Consider the following 23,583-nt stretch of genomic DNA (forward strand, 5'->3'; position numbering starts at 1 on the left):
GTAGTGTGGGGGAAACTATTGTGTGGGGGTAATTGCTATGTGGGGACTATGTGGGGGCAAATTACTATGTGGGGGAAACTATTGTGTGGGGGCAGTGTGGGGGAAATTGCCATGTGGGGACAGTGTGGGGTAATTGCTATGTGGGGGCAAATTACTATGTGGGGGCAGTGTGGGGAAAACTATTGTGTGGGGGCAAATTATTATGAGAGAGAATACTATGTGGGGACAAATTATTATGAGAGGGACTACTATGTGGGGGCAAATTACTAGATGGGGCAGTGTGGGGGCAAATTACTAGATGGGGCAGTGTGGGGGCAAATTACTAGATGGGGCAGTGTGGGGGCAAATTACTAGATGGGGCAGTGTGGGGGCAAATTGCTATGTGGGGGCAGTGTGGGGAAATTGCTATGTGGGGACAAATTACTATATGGGGCAGTGTGGGGGCAAATTACTATGTGGGGGAAATTGCAATGTGGGGACAGTGTGGGGTAATTTCTGTGTGGGGTAATTTCTATGTGGGGACAGTGTGGGGTGATTGCTATGTGGGAAAATTGCTATGTGGGGGCAAAATACTATGTGGGGGCAGTGTGGTGGAAATGACTATGTTGGGCAGTGTGGAGGAAATTACTATGTGGGGGCAGTGTGGAGGAAATTACTATGTGGGGGCAGTGTGGGGGCAAATTACTATGTGGGGGCAAACTACTATATGGGGGCAGTTTGGGGGAAATTACTGTGTGGGGGCAAACTACTATATGGGGGCAGTTTGGGGGAAATTACTGTGTGGGGGCAAATTACTATGGGGGGATTACTATGTGGGGGCAGTGTGGTGAAAATTACTATATGGGGGTGTTGCTATTGGGGAGGCACTGTAGGGGCAATTCTATTATTTCTGGGGATACTATTCAGGGATTATTGCCTGGAGCACAATAGAGGGTGGTATTCTTACTGAGGGTCTCTAGGGGACATTATAGCTGCTGTGGACACTATAGGGACATTTGGGGTAATTTGACAGCTCTTTTGGAAATCCAGTTCTACTTTACACCAGTTTGATAAATTACCCCAATTATGTCTATTAGGGTCACTATTTTTTCAGCAGTATAGTTCCTGGGGCATTGGGGGGCACAGTGGGCACAGTATTGGGGGTGGCAGGATGACACTGTGGGGACACCAGGATGGGGAGGTTGATGTAAAAATTTAGAAATCTAACGTGTCTGTGTTACAAACTGTAGAGACGAGATGCGGCTAAAAGAATTTGCCATGGTGGTCTGGGTCAAATGGAGGAGAAGAGGAAATAGAAGGTCTACATGACAGAAGATGTCACTGGATGTAACAGGTATGTGGTGCTGTATTCTCCTCCATGTCTTTTTTATTACAATTATATGTATTTTAAATTTGACAACCAAATTTTTCAGTTTAGGACCCAATTTGGGGTATTTTTTTTTGTCTGAAGATGTCTTATGGCCTAAGAAGAGACTGTGGCGCCCATGAAGCACCGCAGCCTCTTCATACCAAAAAATGGAGGGGGGGGGGGGGGCCCAAGTTGGGTAGACAGCCCCGGGCCTATCATGCACTTAATCCGCCCCTGACCAGGACCCAGCACAGCACCATCAAGGCCTCCTGCAGCATCTGGTGGCGAGTCCCCCACCTCCCCTCTGGCTCTACCCAGCAGGGCCAGATGACGGGCAATGCCTCCTGCCGATTCTAACATCAATTTGCAAGTTCTAGATTATTTATCTAGAGCACGGCAGGAGGATCATCACGACATGTTTGCCCGTAGTCTGGCCCATTTTATGCGTCAGCTACCTCCTGAACGAATACTGCGAACCAGAACTGCATTAGAAATAGTTCTGGAGGTAGCTAATCGCCCACAAGAGCCGACTGAAATGTTTGATGCGCTCGAAAGCCTGCGCTGTCATGGCAACATATTTAGCCCCCACCACCCTGCAGGTAGTCAGCCCTCACAGGGCCCCCAACAATTTCCGCCCCAAAGGGATCCCTATGGCCCACCAATTGCCCCATATGTGCCACAGTATCAGGGGGAACCCAGTTACAGTCAGCAGGGCCCATCGTCCAGCCAACCTGGCCCAAGCCAATACTCTGGACCCCCTTCCCAGACACAATTTCATGGACCACAATATCAGGGCCCATCGTCCACTCAACCTGGGCCTAGTCACTACTCCGGGCCTCATTCGCAGCAACAAATTTCTGCCCCTCATTATCAGGGAGCCTCGTCGCCATCAAGACGTTATGTAAATTTATAATTTATATTTGTTTACTGTTTATTTTTTTTTGAAAAGCCTGAGTATATTGGAATATAGTGTGCAATAAAACACGTTTATTTTTCAAGTTTATAATTGTTAACTTTGGTGTTTATTTTGCACAAACACACACAATACAATATAGATTTATGATTTGTGGAAAACATCATTAGCAAAAGATCCATACATTTAAAAAATGTTATTCACAATCTGTAAACACACATTCATGTATTGGATTTTTCAGCTATAATTGAAGAACTTTGGAGGGTGCGCACGGAGCTCAGCGTACGAGCCAAAAAAGAGTCCTTTGCTGGGCCGCTGCGAAAGTATAGGATGCACCCACATGCGCTTCCTCCGCGGCTCCTCCTCAATCATTTCTGGCCGCTCCCCAAAACAACGGGACACCAGCCAGTGCAAAAAGACATGGTCAGTTGATGACAGGGTGAAAGTGGACATCCTGCAAAGGATAATCCAATAACAAAGACACACGTCAACCACACAAAAACCACTCCACCAAAAAAATTAGGCTGTCCAACAAAACACTGCATGCTGGGGCTATTTATATTGTCTTTGCAGTTACAGGTGAATCTAGTGGATGAAACGCGACGCAATCGCATAGTAAAATTACAGCACTCGCTAGAAAAATCGCAAGCTTTTCACTAAACGCATCCTGAACGCATCCAGCCAAAAAACATGACGCCCGTGTGAAAGAGGCCTTATGGGGGAATCTGTGGATGACACTGTTTTGGGGGATCTGTGGATAACACACTGTTATGAGGATCTGTGGATGGCACATTGTTATGGGGGATCTGTGGATGGCACACTGTTATGGGGGATCTGTGGATGACACTGTTATGAGGGACCTGTGGAGGACACTGTTATGGGGGATCTGTGGATGACACACTGTTATGGGGGATCTGTGGATAACACACTGTTATGGGGGATCTGTGGATGACACACTGTTATGGGGGAATCTGTGGATGACACACTGTTATGGGGGATCTGTGGATGACACTGTTTTGGGGGATCTGTGGATAACACACTGTTATGAGGATCTGTGGATGGCACATTGTTATGGGGGATCTGTGGATGGCACACTGTTATGGGGGATCTGTGGATGACACTGTTATGAGGGACCTGTGGAGGACACTGTTATGGGGGATCTGTGGATGACACACTGTTATGGGGGATCTGTGGATAACACACTGTTATGGGGGATCTGTGGATGACACACTGTTATGGGGGCATCTGTGGATGGCACACTGTTATGGGGGATCTGTGGATGACACACTGTTATGGGGGATCTGTGGATGGCACACTGTTATGGGGGATCTGTGGATGGCACACTGTTATGGGGGATCTGTGGATGACACACTGTTATGGGGGATCTGTGGATAACACACTGTTATGAGGATCTGTGGATGGCACACTGTTATGGGGGATCTGTGGACTACTGCATGGTTCACTGTGCCTGGTGCCAGCACTGATCACCCTCTCTGTGCATGTGAATGCAGCTGGCACCTTTGCAGCAGGTGGAATACCATCTGTCACTCCTCCTCCTTGATTGTGTCCGCCTCCCTCTTTATATATAAGGCTCAGCGATGAGCCGCCCGTACCATTCAGTGTGTGGGGGTGTGTGGTACTGCAGGCTGCAACATGAAGACACTCAACACTCCGAACTCCGGGCTGCGGCAGGGTGAGTGCGGGCACCTGGCACTGCTATGCTGCTTGCGTCCTCTATTATCTGGCAGATTTTGATTCTATGGGGCACATTTACTATGATGTTTTCGCCTGTTTTGGGTGGAAATAATGCTGTTTGAAACTTTTTGTTAGGTGCATTTAAGGCTACTTTCACACTAGCGTTCGATCGGATCCGTTCTAAACGGATCCGATCATAATAATGCAGATGGAGGCTCCGTTCAGAACGGATCCGTCTGCATTATATTGGCATATAAAAGCTAAGTGTGAAAATAGCCTCGGACGGATCCGTCCAGACTTTCAATGTAAAGTCAATGGGGGACGGATCCGCTTGAAGATTGAGCCATATTGTGGCATCTTCAAACGGATCCGTCCCCATTGACTTACATTGTAAGTCTGGACGGATCCGCACGGCCAGGCGGACACCCGAACGCTGCAAGCAGCGTTCAGCTGTCCGCCTGTCCGAGCGGAGCGGAGGCTGAACGCCGCCAGACTGATGCAGTCTGAGCGGATCCGCATCCATTCAGACTGCATCAGGGCTGGACGGAAGCGTTCGGGTCCGCTTGTGAGCCCCTTCAAACGGAGCTCACGAGCGGACCAGCGAACGCTAGTGTGAAAGTAGCCTAATACTGAGCGTGTGCCTTATTTGGAGGTTTTTTTTATATAGATTTAGACTAGTTTTGCAATTACCTAATTTTTACTCCACTCCAGGGTGGCCTATTTTTGTTGGTTTTGAGTGGTGACTACCTTTTTTTTTTTTTTTTTTTTTTTTTTTTTGCATTAAAATTTGCAGTTTCTGGTTTCTGTACCTTTCACAGGTCATTTGTTCCTTTTATCATGCACGTAGTAATTAGACCTGGCTAATTGGAATGGGATCACCTGACTAATACAAAGACGCCTCATTCATCTGCTGCTGTGCGACTTTCATAAATAGTCGGCAGAATATCGACAGACTCCACTGCTCCCGTCTAATTGAGGTCTAAGAAACAGACGAGCTTGACGAGTGTGCCGCTATACGTTTATTTGCCATTAGTACTGAGCTGCTAATTAGTCATTGGGACAGGTACTGCTGATCTGTACTGCTGAAACCTGCAGTCCTGTGTAAAAGTACTTATTAGGCCCATAACTGATCCAGCTCTGCTACATTTGTGTAGCCTGCAACCTCTGACTGTTCAGTTGGGATGAAACTACAACTCTCAACATGTCCTGACAGCAGCAATAAATGGTTATCAGTGCAGTTCCAATTTACGAGTTTAGGCCTCATGCACACGACCGTTGTGTGCATCCGTGGCCGTTGTGCCGTTTTCCGTTTTTTTTCGCGGACCCATTGACTTTCAATGGGTCCGTGGAAAAATCTGAAAATGCACCGTTTTGCAGCCGAGGCCGTGATCCGTGTATCCTGTCCTATTTTTTTGACGGACAACGGTTCACGGACCCATTCAAGTCAATGGGTCCGTGAAAGAACACGGATGCACACAAGATTGGCATCAGTGTCCGTGATCCGTGGCCGTAGGTTGCTTTCATACAGACGGATCCGAAGATCCGTCTGCATAAAAGCTTTTTCTGATCTAAGTTTTCACTTCGTGAAAACTCATATCCGACAGTATATTCTAACACAGAAGCGTTCCCATGGTGATGGGGACGCTTCTAGTTAGAATACACTACAAACTTTGTACAAGACTTGCCCCCTGCTGCCTGCGGCACCTAAAGGGGTTAATTGTACTATCATATTCCCCTGTAAGAGATCAGGGCTGCCAGGCAGCAGGGGGCAGACCCCCCCCCTCCCCAGTTTGAATATCGTTGGTGGCACAGTGTGCGCCCCCCATTGCCCCCCCTCCCTCCCTCTATTGTAATAAATCGTTGGTGGCACAGTGTGCGCCCCCCATCGCCCCCCCTCCCTCTATTGTAATAAATCGTTGGTGGCACAGTATGCCCCCACCATCGCCCCCCCTTCCTCCCTCTATTGTAATAAATCGTTGGTGGCACAGTGTGCCAACCACCATCGGCCCCCCTCCCTCTATAGCAGTAACAACATTGGTGGCAGTGTGCGGCCTCCCATTCCCCCCCCCCCCATCATTGGTGGCAGCGGCCGGACACAGACATCGCAGCAGCAAGCAGGTAACTGTGAGTCTTCTACTATTGTACTATTGCTAAGTAACCATGGCAACCAGGACTGCAGTAGCGTCCTGGTTGCCATGGTTACCGATCGGAGCCCCAGCGATTAAACTGGGACTCCGATCGGAACTCCGCTGCCACCAATGATGGGGGGGGGGGGGGAAATGGGAGGCCGCACACTGCCACCAATGTTGTTACTGCTATAGAGGGAGAGGGGCGATGGTGGGCGCACACTGTGCCACCAACGATTTATTACAATAGAGGGAGGGGGGGGGGGGCGATGGTGGGCGCACACTGTGCCACCAACGATATTCAAACTGGGGAGGGGGGGGGCTGCCCCCTGCTGCCTGGCAGCCCTGATCTCTTACAGGGGAATATGATAGTACAATTAACCCCTTTAGGTGCCGCACCTGAAGGGGTTAATTGTGCTATCATATCCCCCTGTAAGAGATCGGGTGCTGCCAGGCAGCAGGGGGCAGTCTTGTACAAAGTTTGTAGTATATTCTAACCTGAAGCGTCCCCATCACCATGGGAACGCCTCTGTGTTAGAATATACTGTCGGATCTGAGTTTCACGAAGTATCTCATATCCGACAGTATATTCTAACATAGAGGCGTTCCCATGGTGATGGGGACGCTTCAAGTTAAAATATACCATCGGATTGGAGAAAACTCCAATCCGATGGTATAAAAGAACTCCAGACTTTACATTGAAAGTCAATGGGGACGGATCCGTTTGAAATGGCACCATATTGTGTCAACATCAAACGGATCCGTCCCCATTGACTTGCATTGTAATTCAGGACTGATCCGTTTGGCTCCGCACGGCCAGGCAGACACCAAAACGACTTTTTTTTCATGTCCTCCAAAAATCAAGTAAGACCCACGGACGAAAAAACGGTCACGTGAAAAAAAACTGTCGTGTGCATGAGGCCTTAGGTCGCTAGTCTGTATAATAGTCAGAGATGTAGCAGAGCTGGTTTTGTTCTGTGGGAAATGCATTGCTGGTCCAGCCTGATAATGCAGTAAAGATGACATGGACTCCGGCAGTTCTGTGTAAAAATACATGCAAGTCATGGTTGAGGCCAGACACTATGGGCTCATGCACACGAATGTATTTTTATTCCGTGTTTTTTATTTCAATGGGGTTTGAAAAAAAAAAACTGAAAAGACTCCTTGAGCATTCCATGTCCGCATGTCCTTTCTGGACAAAACGGACGCCACACATCTGTCCATTTTTATTTTTTGCGGATCTGTGTTTCGTGGACGGCAAAAAATACAGTCGTGTGCATGAGCCCTAACTCAGCTCTTCCCTATGAATCAAGACAGAGGAAAAAAAGCACCTATACAAGCAGACAAACATTGCGAGCTTGTGAGCGTTCACGTGTTTGATTTCAAGTGTGTGATCATCAGAAAAGAACCTGCTGTTTAAATCACTTTGTTTAGCATATTTTTAAGTTTATATTTCAACTAAAACCATAAAATCCTTAATTTTTTGCACTAACAACGAAGGCCCCTTTCACACGAGTGAGTATTCCGTGCGGGTGCAAAGCATGATGCAAACGCATTGCACCCGCACTGAATCCGCACCCATTTATTTCAATGGGTCTGTGCACATGAGTGTTGGTTTTCACGCATCACTTGTGCTTTGCGTCAAAATCGCAGCATGTTCTATAGTCTGTGTTTTTTCACGCAGCCCTGACCCCATAGAAGTGAACGGGGCTGCGTGAAAAACGCATTGCATCCGCAAGCAAGTGCGTGTGCGATGCGTTTTTCACTGATGGTTGCTAAGAGATGTTGTTTGTAAACCTTTTAGTTTTTTTATCACGTGCGTGAAAAATGCATCAATGTGAATTTCACCCGTGCGATAAAAACTGAACGCAATCGCATCGAAAACTGACTGTACTTGCTTGCGAAATGGTGCAAGTTTTCCTGAACGCATGTGGACCTAATCCGTATCCCTCGTCTGCAAGGGGCCTAAGCCTAATAATAGGCGCCACTTCTTGGTCTGTACAGATCACTTTACTGCAGTCATCTGCTTATCTGTCATTCTAATCCTGCCTGTAATTATATCACCTCTGTGTACAGATAAGACAGGATCCACCATTCACAATAGGTGATATCACAGCGTATCTATCCTTCCTTGTACAATGACCTCTGCACAGGTCACAGAGGATGCCCAGAAAACTCTCCCATAGGAGTCGCTGAGGTCCCCTCCAGACCATTGTGTGTATGGTCCATGGGGCTGCCGTAAAGCAATTCTAATGCTTTGTAAATGCTGTTAACCTCTTCAGGACACATGACGTACTGGTACGTCATGTGTATTTCCGATCACCGGTGGGCGGTGATCGAAACCCAGTGCCTACTCAAATCATTGAGCAGGCACCTCGGCTAAATGCGCAAGGGGGTCCAGTGACCCCCTTATGTCGGCGATCGCCGCAAACCGCAGGTCAATTCAGACCTGCGGTTTGTGGCTTTTACCTGGTGCGGTAGTGCCATCGGGTCCCCATGGGGCTGTAGGGGGGACCCGATGGCATGGAAGGCAGCGCAATGCCTTCCTGAGGCATCGCCGCTGCCTTCCTGTGACGAGCCTGTGAGATCCAACCCCCTGGATCTCACAGGCCGGAAGCTGTATGAGTAACACACAGTATTACTCATACAGCCAATGCATTCCAATACAGAAGTATTGGAATGCATTGTAAAGGATTAGACCCCCAAAAGTCCAAGTCCCAAAGTGGGACAAAAAATAAAGTGAAAAAAAAGTTGAAAAAATAAAGTTTCCCCCCCCAAAAAATTAAAAGTTTCAAGTAAAAATAAACAAAAACGTCATTTTCCCCAAATAAAGTAAAAAAAATTGGTAAAAATAGGGGGGGAAAAAAAGTATACATATTAGGTATTGCCGCGTCCGTATCGACCGTCTCTATAAAACTATCACATGACCTAACCCCTCAGAAGAACACCATAAAAAAATTAAAATAAAAACAGCTAAATAATTTTTTTGTCACCTTACATCACAAAAAGTGTAATAGCAAGCGATCAAAAAGTCATACGCACCCCAAAATAGTGCCAATAAAACAGACATCTCTTCCCGCAAAAATCATACCCTACCCAAGGTAATCGCCCAAAAACTGAAAAAATTATGGCTCTCAGGCTATGGAAACACTAAAACATGATATTTTATTTTTGTTTAAAAAAAGAAATCATTGTGTAAAACTTACATAAATAAAAAAAAGTATACATATTAGGTATCGCCGCGTCCGTAACAACCTGGTCTATAAAAATACCACATGATCTAACCTGTCAAATGAATGTTGTAAATGACAAAAAATAAAAACGGTGCCAAAACAGCGATTTCTTGTTACCTTGCCTCACAAAAAGTGTAATATAGAGCAACCAAAAATCATATGTACCCTAAACTAGTACCAACAATACTGCCACCCTATCCCGTAGTTTCTAAAATAGGGTCACTTTTTTGGAGTTTCTACTCTAGGGGTGCATCAGGGGGGCTTCAAATGGGACATGGTGTCAAAAAAACCAGTCTAGCAAAATCTGCCTTCCAAAAACCGTATGGCATTCCTTTCCTTCTGCGCCCTGCCGTGTGCCCGTACAGCTGTTTACGACTACATATGGGGTGTTTCTGTAAACCACAGAATCGGAGCCATACATATTGAGTTTGGTTTGGCTGTTAACCCTTGCTTTGTAACTGGAAAAAAAAATGGAAAATCTGCCAAAAAAGTGAAATTTTGAAATTGTATCTCTTTTCCATTAATGCTTGTGGAACACCTAAAGGGTTAACAAAGTTTGTAAAATCAGTTTTGAATACCTTGAGGGGTGTAGTTTCTAGAATGGTGTCATTTTTGGGTGGTTTCTATTATGTAAGCCTCGCAAAGTGACTTCAGACCTGAACTGGTCCCTAAAAATTGGGTTTTTGAAAATTTCTGAAAAATTTCAAGATTTGCTTCTAAACTTCTAAGCCTTGTAACATCCCCAAAAAATTTAATATCATTCCCAAAATGATCCAAACATGAAGTAGACATATGGGGAATGTAAAGTAATAACTATGTTTGGAGGTATTACTATGTATTATAGAAGTAGAGAAATTGAAACTTGGAAATTTGCAATTTTTAACTAAATTTTTGGTCAATTTGGTATTTTTTTTATAAATAAAAATTTTATTTTTTGACTTCATTTTACCAGTGTCATGAAGTACAATATGTGACGAAAAAAACTATCTCAGAATGGCCTGGATAAGTCAAAGCGTTTTAAAGTTATCACCACTTAAAGTGACACTGGTCAGATTTGCAAAAAATGGCCTGGTCCTTAAGGTGAAATAAGGCGGTGTCCTAAAGGGGTTAAAACAGCTCAGGCAAGATGGCCGCCCCCGTAATCATGTTCAGAAAATAGAATTAAAAAAATCTGTAATCGGAAAATAAAGAGATTACAAAAAAAGATGTTACTATCTGGTTTTAACTGGCAGAGAAATTTTTTGGGTGATGACGTCACCACGTGGGAGAGAGCAGTGAAATCATTGCGCAGGTCCTGTTCAGAAGAAGCCGCTGTATTGCGATCAAGTGGATGGTTTTTTAACCCCTAAATGGCCATATTGTTTTGCATTCTGTCTTAAGAATGCTATTTTCCTATATAACCACGTTATAGCAGAAAAGAATAAAATCACCCCAACTCGGAGTTCAGTGAAAAAGTCCTGGTTCTGGTCTGAGTATCTAAACTTGCAAAGTTCGGTATGTACCCGAACTTCGCAGTTTGGGTTCGCTCATCCCTACTGGATAACAGTTAGAAAGCGGGGTAGAGGGAAGAGTGCCAGGGAGGCTAGCCCGGATCTGACACAAGGTTGGCAGATGAGGGTATGTCAGTTCAGGGAGAGCACTGCTGCAGCCGGACCCTTCCTCTGCCAGTCAGGGGAATGTCTGCACTAGTAAGCAGGAGAGCAGGGCAGGCGGGTGATGGTAGTGTGAGACTCGGGGGCGGACATAAGCCGGTTCAGCTGCACAGGGGCCCGGCGTGTGAGGGGGCCCATTCATACTAGTGAGCGCTTCTGGAATTCGTCTGCTAACACTGTAGCTCAACACTGTCTCCTCAGGAGCCTAATTACTGCTAATGTCAATATTACTTTGTATCATTGAGACAGACATATAGCGAGCACGCCACCTCTCTCATGTGGCAATGCTCCCGGCACTAATGCCAGAAGCCTGACTAATAAAACTGGGGAACTATAATTGGTGATGTGTGAGGAGGACTATGACAGTGGGAATAACTGAGACATGGCTGGATGATAGCTATGACAGTGGGAATAACTGAGACATGGCTGGATGATAGCTATGACAGTGGGAATAACTGAGACATGGCTGGATGATAGCTATGACAGTGGGAATAACTGAGACATGGCTGGATGATAGCTATGACAGTGGGAATAACTGAGACATGGCTGGATGATAGCTATGACAGTGGGAATAACTGAGACATGGCTGGATGATAGCTATGACAGTGGGAATAACTGAGACATGGCTGGATGATGGCTATGACAGTGGGAATAACTGAGACACGGCTGGATGATAGCTATGACTGTGGGAATAACTGAGACATGGCTGGATGATAGCTATGACAGTGGGAATAACTGAGACATGGCTGGATGATGGCTATGACAGTGGGAATAACTGAGACATGGCTGGATGATAGCTATGACAGTGGGAATAACTGAGACATGGCTGGATGATGGCTATGACTGGGCGGTTAATGTACGCAAAGGATCGCAAAACCGGAGAAGGGGGGGGGGGGGGGGGGTCCTGCCTTTATGTAAAGTCCTATCTAAAGCCCACAGTCTGGGAAGATATAAGTGAGGGACATGAACATGTGGAGTCACTGTGGGTAGAGATACATGGCGCTAAAAACAACAATAAAATACTAATAGGAGTTTACTATAAACCACCTAATATACCAGAGTCCTCAGAAAATCTACTACTAAACGAGATAGACGAGGCGGCAAATCATAATGAGGTGGTTATTATGGGCGACTTCAACTACCCAGATATAGACTGGGAAACTGAAACTTGTACATCTCATAAGGGAAACAGGTTCTTGGCAATAACCAAAGACAATTACCTCTCCCAACTGGTTCAGGACCCGACTAGAGGGACGGCCATACTGGACTTAGTATTAACCAATAGGCCTGACAGAACAACAGACGTGCAGGTCGGGAGACACCTGGGAAATAGTGACCATAAAGTAATAACCTTCCAATTATCATTCAAAAGAGTGTTTCTACAGGGAGGAACAAAAATACCAAACTTCCAAAAAGCTATGTTTAGCCAACTAAGACAAAGTCCTAACTGGGACAAAGTCCTCAAAAATAAAAATAGAGCCACAAAACTGGATATTTTTGAAAATCATCCTAAAATCTAATTGTGAGAGGTACATACCTTATGGGAATAAAAGGTTAAGGAACAAGAAAAAACCAATGTGGATAAATGGAAATGTAAAGAAAGCAAAAAATGACAAAAAGAAAGCATTTAACACCTTAAGGACCAGGCCATTTTTTGCAAATCTGACCAGTGTCTCTTTAAGTGCTGATAACTTTAAAACGCTTTGACTTATCCAGGCATTCTGTGATTTTTTTTTTTCATATTTTTATTTTATTGATTTTTTCCCCGTCACATATTGTACTTCATGATACTGGTAAAATAAAGTTAAAAAAATAATTTTTATTTATAAAAATAACAAATTTACCAAAATTTTTGCAAAAATTTGCAAATTTCCAAGTTTCAATTTCTCTACTTCTATAATACATAGTGATACCTCCAAAAATAGTTATTACTTTACATTCCCCATATGTCTATCTTATGTTTGGATCATTTTGGGAATGACATTTTAGTTTTTGGGGACGTTACAAGGCTTAGAAGTTTAGAAGCTTATCTTGAAATTTTTCAAAAACCCAATTTTTAGGGACCAGTTCAGGTCTGAAGTCACTTTGGGGGGCTTACATAATAGAAATACCCCAAAAATGACCCCATTCTAGAAACTACACCTCTCAAGGTATTCCAAACTGATTTTACAAACGTCGTTAACCCTTTAGGTGTTCCACAAGAGTTAATGGCAAATGGAGATGAAATTTCAGAATTTAGATTTTTTTTGGGCAAATTTTCCATTTTAATCCATTTTTTTCCAGTACCAAAGCAAGGGTTAACAGCCAAACAAAATGCTATATTTATTGCCCCGATTCTGTAGTTTGCAGAAATACCCCATATGTGGCCGTAAACTACTGTACAGGCACACGGTAGGGCGTAGAGGGAAAGGTGCGCCGTGTGGTTTTTGAAAGGCAGATTTTGCTGGACTGGTTTATTTACACCATTTCCCATTTGAAGCCCCCATGATGCACCCCTAGAGTAGAAACTCCATAAAAGTGACCCCATTTTGGAAACTACGGGATAGGGTGGCAGTATTGTTGGGACTATTTTTAGGGTACATATAATTTTTGGTTGCATTTGTGCCTAGACCTCTGCCGCCTCCACATTACTGACATGGCACGCGGTGTCAGCGCGTGCCATGTTCTTCTCAACAACACAGGGAAGAAGGAGGCAGTCCCTCCCCCCTGTACCGCTGTTGCCGCTGCCACCAATGGGCTCATAGCAGGGAGGAGGAGGGGAGGGGCTATGGCCACTGCGCCACCAATGAATACCGTTTATGCTTAACACAAACTCAGGGTGCCGGACACATCCCATACCTGGCACCCAGCCTCTGTCTGCGCACTGCGATCTGCCGCTATTAACCCCTCAGGTGTGGCATCTGAGGGGTTAATAGCGGCGGATCGCAGCGTGCAGTCATAGAGGCTCGGTGCCGGGTATGGGATATGTCCGGCACCCGCAGCGCAGCCTGCGTTTGTATTAAGCATACACGATATTCATTAGTGGCGCAGTGCACCGAACACCCCCCCCCTCCAACCCCAGTATTATAAAGTAAAATCATTGGTGGTGCAGTGTGCCCCCAACCCTCCATCCCCCAAGTATTATCATTGGTGGCATTGGCAGCTTCTGATCGGAGCCCCAGCAGTGTAAGCCTGGGGCTCTGATCGGTTACCATGGCAGCCAGGACGCTATTGAAGTCCTGGCTGCCATAGTCAGCTCCATGCTGCTGTGTGCACAGGGCACAGAGCAGCAGGGAGAGTGTGAGGTCCTATTCACCCTGATAGAGCTCTATCAGGGTGAATAGGACAAGGGATTAAAAGATCCCAGGTTCTAGCCCCTAAGGGGGTAAATAGGTATTAAATAAAATGTAAATGAAATTAAAAAAAGTAAAAAAAACAATCGCCAAAATATTAAGTTTAAATCACCCCCTTGCCCAATTTTACATATAAAATATATAAACAATAGAAAAATACATATCGCCACACCCGAAAAAGTGTGAACTAATAAAATATTAAAAAATGTCTCCTATGCGGTGAACGCTGTAACAGAGAAAAAAAAACAACCTTGCAATTTGCCATTTTTTTAGTCACCTTGTCCTGACAAAAATTAGGTTAGGACTGTTCTATTATGGTCCAGACGTTCCATAAGATCTGGAATGCACGCGGCTTTTTTGGTGTTTTTATTTTTTTCACGTGGTATCGAGTATCGCAATACTTTTTTATGGTGTCGAAGTCAAAATTTTGGTATCGTGACAACCCTAGGTAAGATGTGTGTTTTTTTTTTTTGTTTTTTTTTTATTATTATTATACCGTAATTATATGTATTTTAAGTTTGGCGACTAAAAATTTTAGTTTGGCGACTACATTTTTCAGGTTAGGAGCCAAAGGCTCCTTGATATATTTTTTTTTAGTCTGGAGCCCTGCATTTACCATAAACTGAGGAACACCTAAAGGGTTAATAAAGTTTGTAAAATCAGTTTTGAGGGGTGTAGTGTCTTAGATGGGGTCGCTTTTATGGAGTTTCTACTCTAGGGGTGCATCAGGGGGGCTTCAAATGGGACATGGTGCCCAAAAAAAGGCCATCAAAATCTGCCTTCCAGAAACCATACGGCGTTCCTTTCCTTCTGCGCCCTGCCGTTTGGTCATACAGCAGTTTACGACCACATATGGGGTGTTTCTGTAAACTGCAGAATCGGGGTAATAAATATTAAGTTTTGTTTGGCTGTTAACTCTTGCTTTGTTACTGGAAAACAGATTAAAATGGAAAATTTCCCCCAAAAATTGCTGTTTTGGCACAGTTTTTATTAAATTTTTTTTTTTTTTTTACTGTGTTCATCTGAGGGGTTAGGTCATGGGGTATTTTTATAGAGCAAATTCTTACGGACGCGGCGATACCTAATATGTCTAATATTTTTGAAATTTTTCTTTTCGTTTTTGTGTCTCAAGTCTGAGAACCATAGTTTTTTATCCGATTGTCAGTGGCTAAATTGGGGAAGGGGAACAAAAATTGAGTACTCCATGGAAGTGTGGTACTCCCTGAAGCAACCAATAATTCAGAGGCCCGGATGATCGGGGCACATGTCACACTGAGTAGTGGTGTCCTTCCGTATCCCCCTCCTGTGACACACTCTGCACTTTTTTTGGGTCCGTCCCTTCTTTCCAGTATGGGGGACCACACCTGGAAAGTGTTGGCCAGGGACGATCCGGGCGCCTACAGTTCCTGAGGTACTCCGGCCTGCTCTTTCCGGGTCAGAAAAGATCAGGTCCTTGAGGACTGCCTCATAGAACTGAAGGAATGTTCCTGTGTTGCCAGCGCTCCGGGACAGCACAAAAGAGTTGTACATGGCAACCTGCACCAAGTAGACCGCAACTTTTTTGTACCATGCCCGGGTTTTGCGCATGGCATTATATGGCTTGAGGACTTGATCAGAGAGATCAACTCCTCCCATATACCGATTGTAGTCGACGATACAATCGGGCTTGAGGACCATTGCCGCGGTACCTCCCACACGGACAGGGGTGATGCAGTTTCCGTGAATTGTGGACAGTACAAGGACATCCCTCTTGTCCTTATACCTGACCAGCAACAGGTTTCCAGTGGTAAGGGCACGGGTCTCACCCCTGGGGATAGGTACCTGGAGGGGGTGGGTAGGGAGGCAGAGTTGATTTTTCCGCACGGTCCCACAAGCGGACGTGGATCTGGCGGCAAGGGACTGGAACAAGGGGATACTAGTATAAAAGTTATCCACGTACAGGTGGTAACCCTTATCTAGCAGTGGGTGCATAAGGTCCCACACAAGTTTCCTGCTAGCACCCAGAGTGGGGGGACATTCTGGGGGTTGAATACAGGAATCTCGCCCATCGTACACACGAAACTTGTAAGTGTACCCTGAGGTACTCTCACAAAGTTTGTATAGCTTCACGCCATACCTTGCCCGCTTAGAGGGAACATACTGGCGGAAAATTAGTCTCCCCTTGAAAGCAATGAGAGACTCCTCAACCGCGACCTCCCTTCCAGGTACATAGGCCTGCACAAATTTGGCTCCAAAGTGATCGATGACTGGCCTGATTTTGTACAGGCGGTCATAGGCAGGATCACCTTGGGGGGGACATGCTGCATTATCTGAATAATGCAGGCATTTCCGGATGGCCTCAAACCGGGAGCGTGTCATGACCATACAGTAGCGTGGGGTCTGGTAGAGGATGTCCCCACTCCAGTAATGCCTGACACTAGGTTTCTTGACTAGGCCCATGTGCAGCACAGGGCCCCAAAACGTCCTCGTGGCTCGTACTAGTGTGGGCCACAGGGTCTCTAGCATGGCGGTCCCCTTGCTCTGCCTGGTGGCGTCTCCGCCGCCTTGGGGGCTCATCATCATCGCTAGATGATGAGGAGGACACTGATGACAAAAGGAAAGTGGGGTTATCCTTGTCCTCACTGGGGCTCTCGGACTCGGAGGCAAGCTGGGCGTATGTCTCTTCGGCCGAGAACATCCGGTGGGCCATAGGTGAGTGTGTGTGTGTGTGTGTGCGTGATAAACTTTATTTGGTGTGCGTGTGTGGGGGCATGGGTGTTCGCGAACTTACCCTAAACCTAACAGACCAAAAAATATATATAAAAAATAAATAAAAGGCCCAAAAATGTGAAGGAAAAAAAAAATCAACTGTCCGAAGTTGATCAGAGGTGGGGTGTGCGATGCTCTAACAGTGGCCAGATGCTAAGAGTGCCGGCCACAGTCAGCGTACGCTGGGGGGGCAAGCTGCAGCACCTGTCACGGACGGTGTACAGGAAACAAGGCAAAGCAACATGTATAAACGACTCGCTGGATCCAAAAACTAAGGAACCAAGGGAGACCCCTGCAGAAGACCTGGCACTTTCCCTGGCTGCTCAGCCTATGCAAAGATCCGAATGGTGGAGGTTTGCATATCCACGAACCTTGACTATAAAGCCCTGAGCACCCTACAATAGTGAGGGGACACGACCACCGGCTCCCTACACAAGATACGGAGGGAGTCAGGGTCACCTGGGATCCAGCAAACAGAAAATAACAGATAAAGGTACAACACTTAGCTTTGAAGCAAACAGGAGAACAGAGTCAGCATGCACACACACTCCAGGAAGTAGTATAATCCGCCCAGAAAAGCCTTCTGGGGAGGAATTTAAAGGGAAGCAATTAGTCCAACACATGACAGCTGAGAGAGGCTAACGAGAGGAGGAGCTGAATACCACAACACAGAAACTCAAGGAGGAGGTTCTGAAAGGCCTCTGTCAGAGCTTCTCAGCTGTCTGGTTGTGACAGCACCCCTGGGTGGGTCTAGGGCAGTGGTCAGCAAACTGCGGCTCTAGAGCCACATGCGGCTCTTTAGCCCCCTGATATTGGCTCTTCCAGGTGCGGGGTCACATGTACAGTGCGATAGCATTTTCGTTGCCCGTAGCAAAAATAGGTAGGAGGGTGAAGACCAGGAAGCGGTGAAGCCTCTGTACTCACCGCTTCCTGGTCCTCGGTTGTAGGCTGTGCAGGGCTGCGCACAGTGTGAGGCGCTCTGTGACCTCACGCTGTGCACGCCAGTTCACAGCACAGCCGACAGCAGGAGGAACACAGAGCGCGGGTGGTGAGGAGCAGCGGCATCCAGGAGCCGGAGAGGTAAGTGCTTTTTTATTTTATGAAACTTGGGGCTGATCTGAGGCAATGGGGTGATGAGAATCATAATGGGGGATATGAGAGGCATCATGTTTGATGGGGATGATGAGAGGCATGGGGCTCTTATCTGAGGTCTGATTGAGGGGGTCATTTACTTTGGGGTCTGAGCTGACATCTGATCTCAGGGAGGTCTTATTAACATTGAGGTTCTGATTAGTGGTCTGACCTGAGGTGTAATGAAAAATATTTTTTTCCATATTGTCCTCCTCTAAAACCTACGTGCGTCTTATAGGGTGAAACGTTGTGGAGTGAAAGAAGATGTAGTGTCGAGGATTGAGAAAGGTATGTTCAGATGGTTAGGAATACCCTTATGAAGTAAATAACAATGTACCTTCCTATATATTTGAAGTTTAAAAAATTTGGCTCTCAAAAAAAATAAAATCGCTGTTTTGTCGATATTTGGCTCATTTTACTAATAAGTTTGCCAACCACTGGTCTAGGGTCACACAGCTGTGCTGTGGACCCCAGACACCGATTTTAGGGTGATGCAACAAAAACTGGCTTTTTTTATTTTTTTATTTTTCACTAACTTTCCCTGAATATCCCTGCCTAACCTAACCTTTCCCTAAATACCTTGGGAGTGCTGGCTGATGATCCCTTAACAGATGGGGGTTCTGGCTCTGGGGATCGATGTGCAGCGCTCCTCTCTCCTCGGCTCCCGGACGAAAAAAAGGAGGAGAGGAGCGCTGCTGTAATTTGAACTGCCCAGCCGACCAATGAGAGGCGATGTCACCATCACCTCTTAGGATCGCAGGATGGTGATTGGTGGTGTATTATCACACCACCGATCACCATCCTGTTCCGGGTTATCGGGTCTCCAGAGACCCGAATAACCAGGAAACGCAGCAAACCGCAGGTCTGAATTGACTTGCGGTTTGCTGCGATCGCCAGCATGGGGGGGGGGGGGGGGTTACAGGACCCCCCTGGGCATTGACCCAAGGTGCCTGCTCAATGATTTGAGCAGGCACCCAGTTACGATCACCGCCCGCTGGGCGGCAGTGATCGGAACTATACATGACGTACCGGTACGTCATATGCCTGGAAGAGGTTAAATGGCTAAGGCTACTTTCACACTAGCGTTGTTTAAATCCGGCATTCAATTCCGAAACCGGAACTGCCCGCCGGATCCGGAAAAACGTGTGAAAACGGATTACATTTAAATCCTGATCAGGATTTTCATCACAATGAAAAAATGCATTGGAAAAAACGGATCCGCCATTTATGGACTTTTTATTTTCACATTTTTCGGGTTTAACATGCAAAAGCCGGATCCGGTTTGACTGATCACACAGTGCCGGATCCGGCGTTAATGCAAGTCAATGGGAAAATAGCCGGATCCGGCGTTCAGTCAAAGTGTTCAGGATTTTTGGCCAGAGGTAAAAATACAACATGCTACGGTTTTCTGAAAAGCCTGATCAGTCAAAAAGACTGAACTGAAGACATCCTGATGCATCCTGAACGGATTACTCTCCATTCAGAATGCATTAGGATAAAACTGATCAGTTCTTTTCCGGATTTGAGCCCCTAGGACGGAACTCGGCGCCGGAAAAGAAAAACTCTAGTGTAAAAGTACCCTTAAACAGGAGGGTAGCAAGAAAGCACTGAAAAAACTATAAGGAAAAAATAGATTTTCTTTTCTCCACTGTATTCACTGAGGAAAATAAACTGCCAGATGAAATGCAGAATGTAAAAGTAAATTCCCCATTAAAATTGCCCTGTCTGACCCAGGAAGAAGTACAGCGGCATCTTAAAAAGATTAAAATAGACAAATCGCCAGGACCAGATGGCATACACCCCCCTATCCTAAGAGAATGAAGTAATGTCCTAGTCAGACCCTTAATAAAAATAAGCAGATAACGCCATATCAGCATGGCTTCATGAGGGATCGGTCATGTCAAACTAATTTAGTTCTAGACTTGACCGCGGCGAATCAATGGATGTTGTATATCTGGACTTCTCCAAAGCATTTGACACTGTACCACATAAAAGGTTAGTATGTAAAATGACAATACGTGGACTGGGGGAAAATGTATGTGGGAAAGTAACCGGCTGAGTGATAGAAAACAGAGGGTGGTTATTAACAGTACACACTCAGATTGGACCACTGTCACTAGTGGAGTACCTCAGGGGGCAGTATTAGGGTTGTTTCGATATCAAAATTTTGATTCGGTTTCGATACCATAAAGTATTGCAATACTCGATACCATTCGATACCACGCGAAAAAAATAAGATGCCAAAAAAAGCCACGTGCATTCCACATTTTATGGAACGTCCGGCCCATAATCGAACAGTCCTATCCTATTTTTTGGGGGGACAAGGTGACAAAAAATGGCGAGTCGCACAGTTTTTCTTTTTACGGCGTTAACCACATAGATATTTTTAAAATATTTTAATAGTTTACACTTTTTGGACGTGGCGATATGTAATATTTTATTTGTTTATATATTTTATATGTAAAATTGGGAAAGGGGGTGATTTATACTTAATATTTTGGTGTTGTTTTTTTAACTTTTTTTTTATTTGTATTTTTTTTACAGTTTATTTAATAACTATTTCCCCCACTTAGGGGCTAGAACCTGGGATCTTTTAATCCCTTGTCTATTCACCCTGATAGAGCTCTATTAGGGTGAATAGGACCTCACAATGTCCCTGCTGCCCTGTGCATAGTACACACAGCAGCAGGGAGCTTCAGTAGTGTCCTGGCTGCCATGGTAACCGTTCGGAGCCCCGCAATTACACTGCTGGGGCTCCGATCAGAAGCTGCCACTACCACCAATGAGGAGGTGAGAAGAATCTGTAGCCACTAATGATTTTAATACTGTGGAGGGGGCAGGGCGCACTACGTCACACAATGTTTTTAATACTGGGGAGAGGGGTTGGGGCGCACTGTGCCACCAATGATAATTAACGTTTAATATACAAACACAGCCATTCCTGGCACCCGACCTCTGACAGAGCGCTGCGATCTGCGGCAATAAACCCCTCAGGTGCCGCATCGGAAGGGTTAACTGCTGTGGATCTCAGTGCCCTGTCAGAGGCAGGGTGCTCGCATTGGGTTTCTGCCGCTGCCTGCATTTGTAATGTATTAAACGTTAGTTATCATTGGTGGCGCAGTGGCCACAGCACCTCCCCTCCTCCGCCCCTCTGCGCTCTCATTGGTGGCAGCAGCACAGGGGGAGGGTGAGACTGCGTCCTTCTTCCCTGTGCTGCTGAGAGCAGCGCAATCCATATTCTGATACTAGGCTGTGCATAGTTCTGATGCCTTCAGTGTGAATCTACAATTTTCATAGTCATTAAAAAAATAAAGAAAACTCTTTGAATGAGAAGGTGTGTCCAAACTTTTGGTCTGTGTGTGTGTGTGTGTGTGTGTGTATGTATGTATGTATGTATGTATGTGTATATATATATATATATATATATATATATATATATATATATATATATATATATATATATATATATATATATATATATATATATAATCGAAGAAAAATGGCGGCACTGGCTCCCAAATGAGAAGACGGGTGCACGTCCCAAAGGGAATGGACTGACTTCCCTGATGAATATTCTTGGAAAAATGAGCGGCACTCCAAAGGTAAAAGTGGTGAACCCTTTATTCACACCAGTGGTGCAACGTTTCGGCTCAGATCGCGAGCCTTCCTCAAGCCTGAGGAAGGCTCGCGATCTGAGCCGAAACGTTGCACCACTGGTGTGAATAAAGGGTTCACCACTTTTACCTTTTGGAGTGCCGCTCATTTTTCCAAGTGTATATATATTTTGTTGCAAGAAAAAGTATGTGAACCCTTTGGAATGATATGGATTTCTGCACAAATTGGTCATTAAATGTGATCTGATCTTCATCTAAGCATTGCCTGATGTGAATGATGCCTCACACAAAAGAGCTCTCGGAAGACCTACGATTAAGAATTGTTGACTTGCATAAAGCTGGAAAGGGTTATAAAAGTATCTCCAAAAGCCTTGCTGTTCATCAGTCCATAGTATGACAAATTGTCTATAAATGAACAGCGCAGACTGCTCAATGAGGAGAAGAAGAATCCTAGAGTGTCAGCTAAAGACTTACAGAAGTCTCTGGCATATGCTAACATCCCTGTTAGCGAATCTACGATACATAAAACACTAAACAAGAATGGATTTCATGGGAGGATACCACAGAGGAAGCCACTGCTGTCCAAAAAATACATTGCTGCACGTTTACAGTTTGCACAAGAGCCCCTGGATGTTCCACAGCAGTACTGGCAAAATATTCTGTGGACAGATGAAACCAAAGTTGAGTTGTTTGGAGGAAACACACAACACTATGTGTGGAGAAAGAGGCACAGCAGACCAACATCAAAACCTCATCCCAACTGTGAAGTATGGTGGTGGGGCATCATGGTTTGGGGCTGCTTTGCTGCGTCAGGGCCTGGACGGATTGCTATCATCGAAGGAAAAATGAATTCCCAAGTTTGTCAAGACATTTTGCAGGAGAACTTAAGGCCATCTGTCCACTAGCTGAAGCTCAACAGAAGATGGGTGTTGCAACAGGACAACGACCCAAAGCATAGAAGTAAATCAACAACAGAATGGCTTAAACAGAAGATACACCTTCTGGAGTGGCCCAGTCAGAGTCCTGACCTCAACCCGATTGAGATGCTGTGGCATGACCTCAAGAAAGTGATTCACACCAGACATCCCAAGAATATTGCTGAACTGAAACAGTTCTGTAAAGAGTAACGGTCAAGAATTACTCCTGACCGTTGTGCACGTCTGATCTGCAACTACAGGAAACGTTTGGTTGAAGTTATTGCTGCCAAAGGAGGTTCAACCAGTTATTAAATCCAAGGGTGCACATACTTTTTCCACCTGCTCTGTGAATGTTTACATGGTGTGTTCAATAAAAACATGGTAACATTTAATTCTTTGTGTGTTATTAGTTAAGCCGACTGTGATTGTCTATTGTTGTGACTTAGATGAAGATCAGATCACATTTTATGACCAATTTGTGCAGAAATCCATAGCATTCCAAAGGGTTCACATACTTTTTCTGGCAACGGTGTATATGTATATACACTCTACCGAGGACAGTATATTGCTACAGATGGATCTGGATAGATTGGAGGCTTGGGCAGAGAAGTGTTCGATGAGGTTTAACAACAAGCTGTAGAAACCAGTGTCAGGCAGCTGCTGCCAAGGCCAATAAGATAATGGGTTGTATCAAAAGGGGCATAGATGGCGGTGATGAGAACATAGTCCTACCACTTTACAAATCGCTAGTCAGACCACACATGGAGTACTGTGTACAGCTCTGGGCTCCTGTGAACAAGGCAGACATAGCAAAGCTGGAGAGGGTCCAGAGGAGGGCAACTAAAGTAATAACTGGAATGGGGCAACTACAGTA

At 45.4% G+C, this 23,583-nt stretch overlaps 1 protein-coding gene across 1 annotated transcript in view; it reads left to right on the plus strand.

Moving 5' to 3' along the window:
• Positions 1-3,888: 3,888 nt before the first annotated feature.
• The window catches only part of LOC122923133 (diacylglycerol O-acyltransferase 2-like), a 58,214-nt gene continuing 38,519 nt past the window's right edge, over positions 3,889-23,583 (plus strand). The window contains exon 1 of the mRNA XM_044273856.1: positions 3,889-3,954. Coding sequence (XP_044129791.1) covers positions 3,915-3,954 — 40 coding nt within the window. The 5' untranslated portion in view covers positions 3,889-3,914. The remainder of the gene's footprint in view (positions 3,955-23,583) is intronic.

The sequence above is a fragment of the Bufo gargarizans genome, unplaced genomic scaffold, assembly GCF_014858855.1.
Source record: "Bufo gargarizans isolate SCDJY-AF-19 unplaced genomic scaffold, ASM1485885v1 original_scaffold_1246_pilon, whole genome shotgun sequence".
Taxonomy (NCBI): domain Eukaryota; kingdom Metazoa; phylum Chordata; class Amphibia; order Anura; family Bufonidae; genus Bufo; species Bufo gargarizans.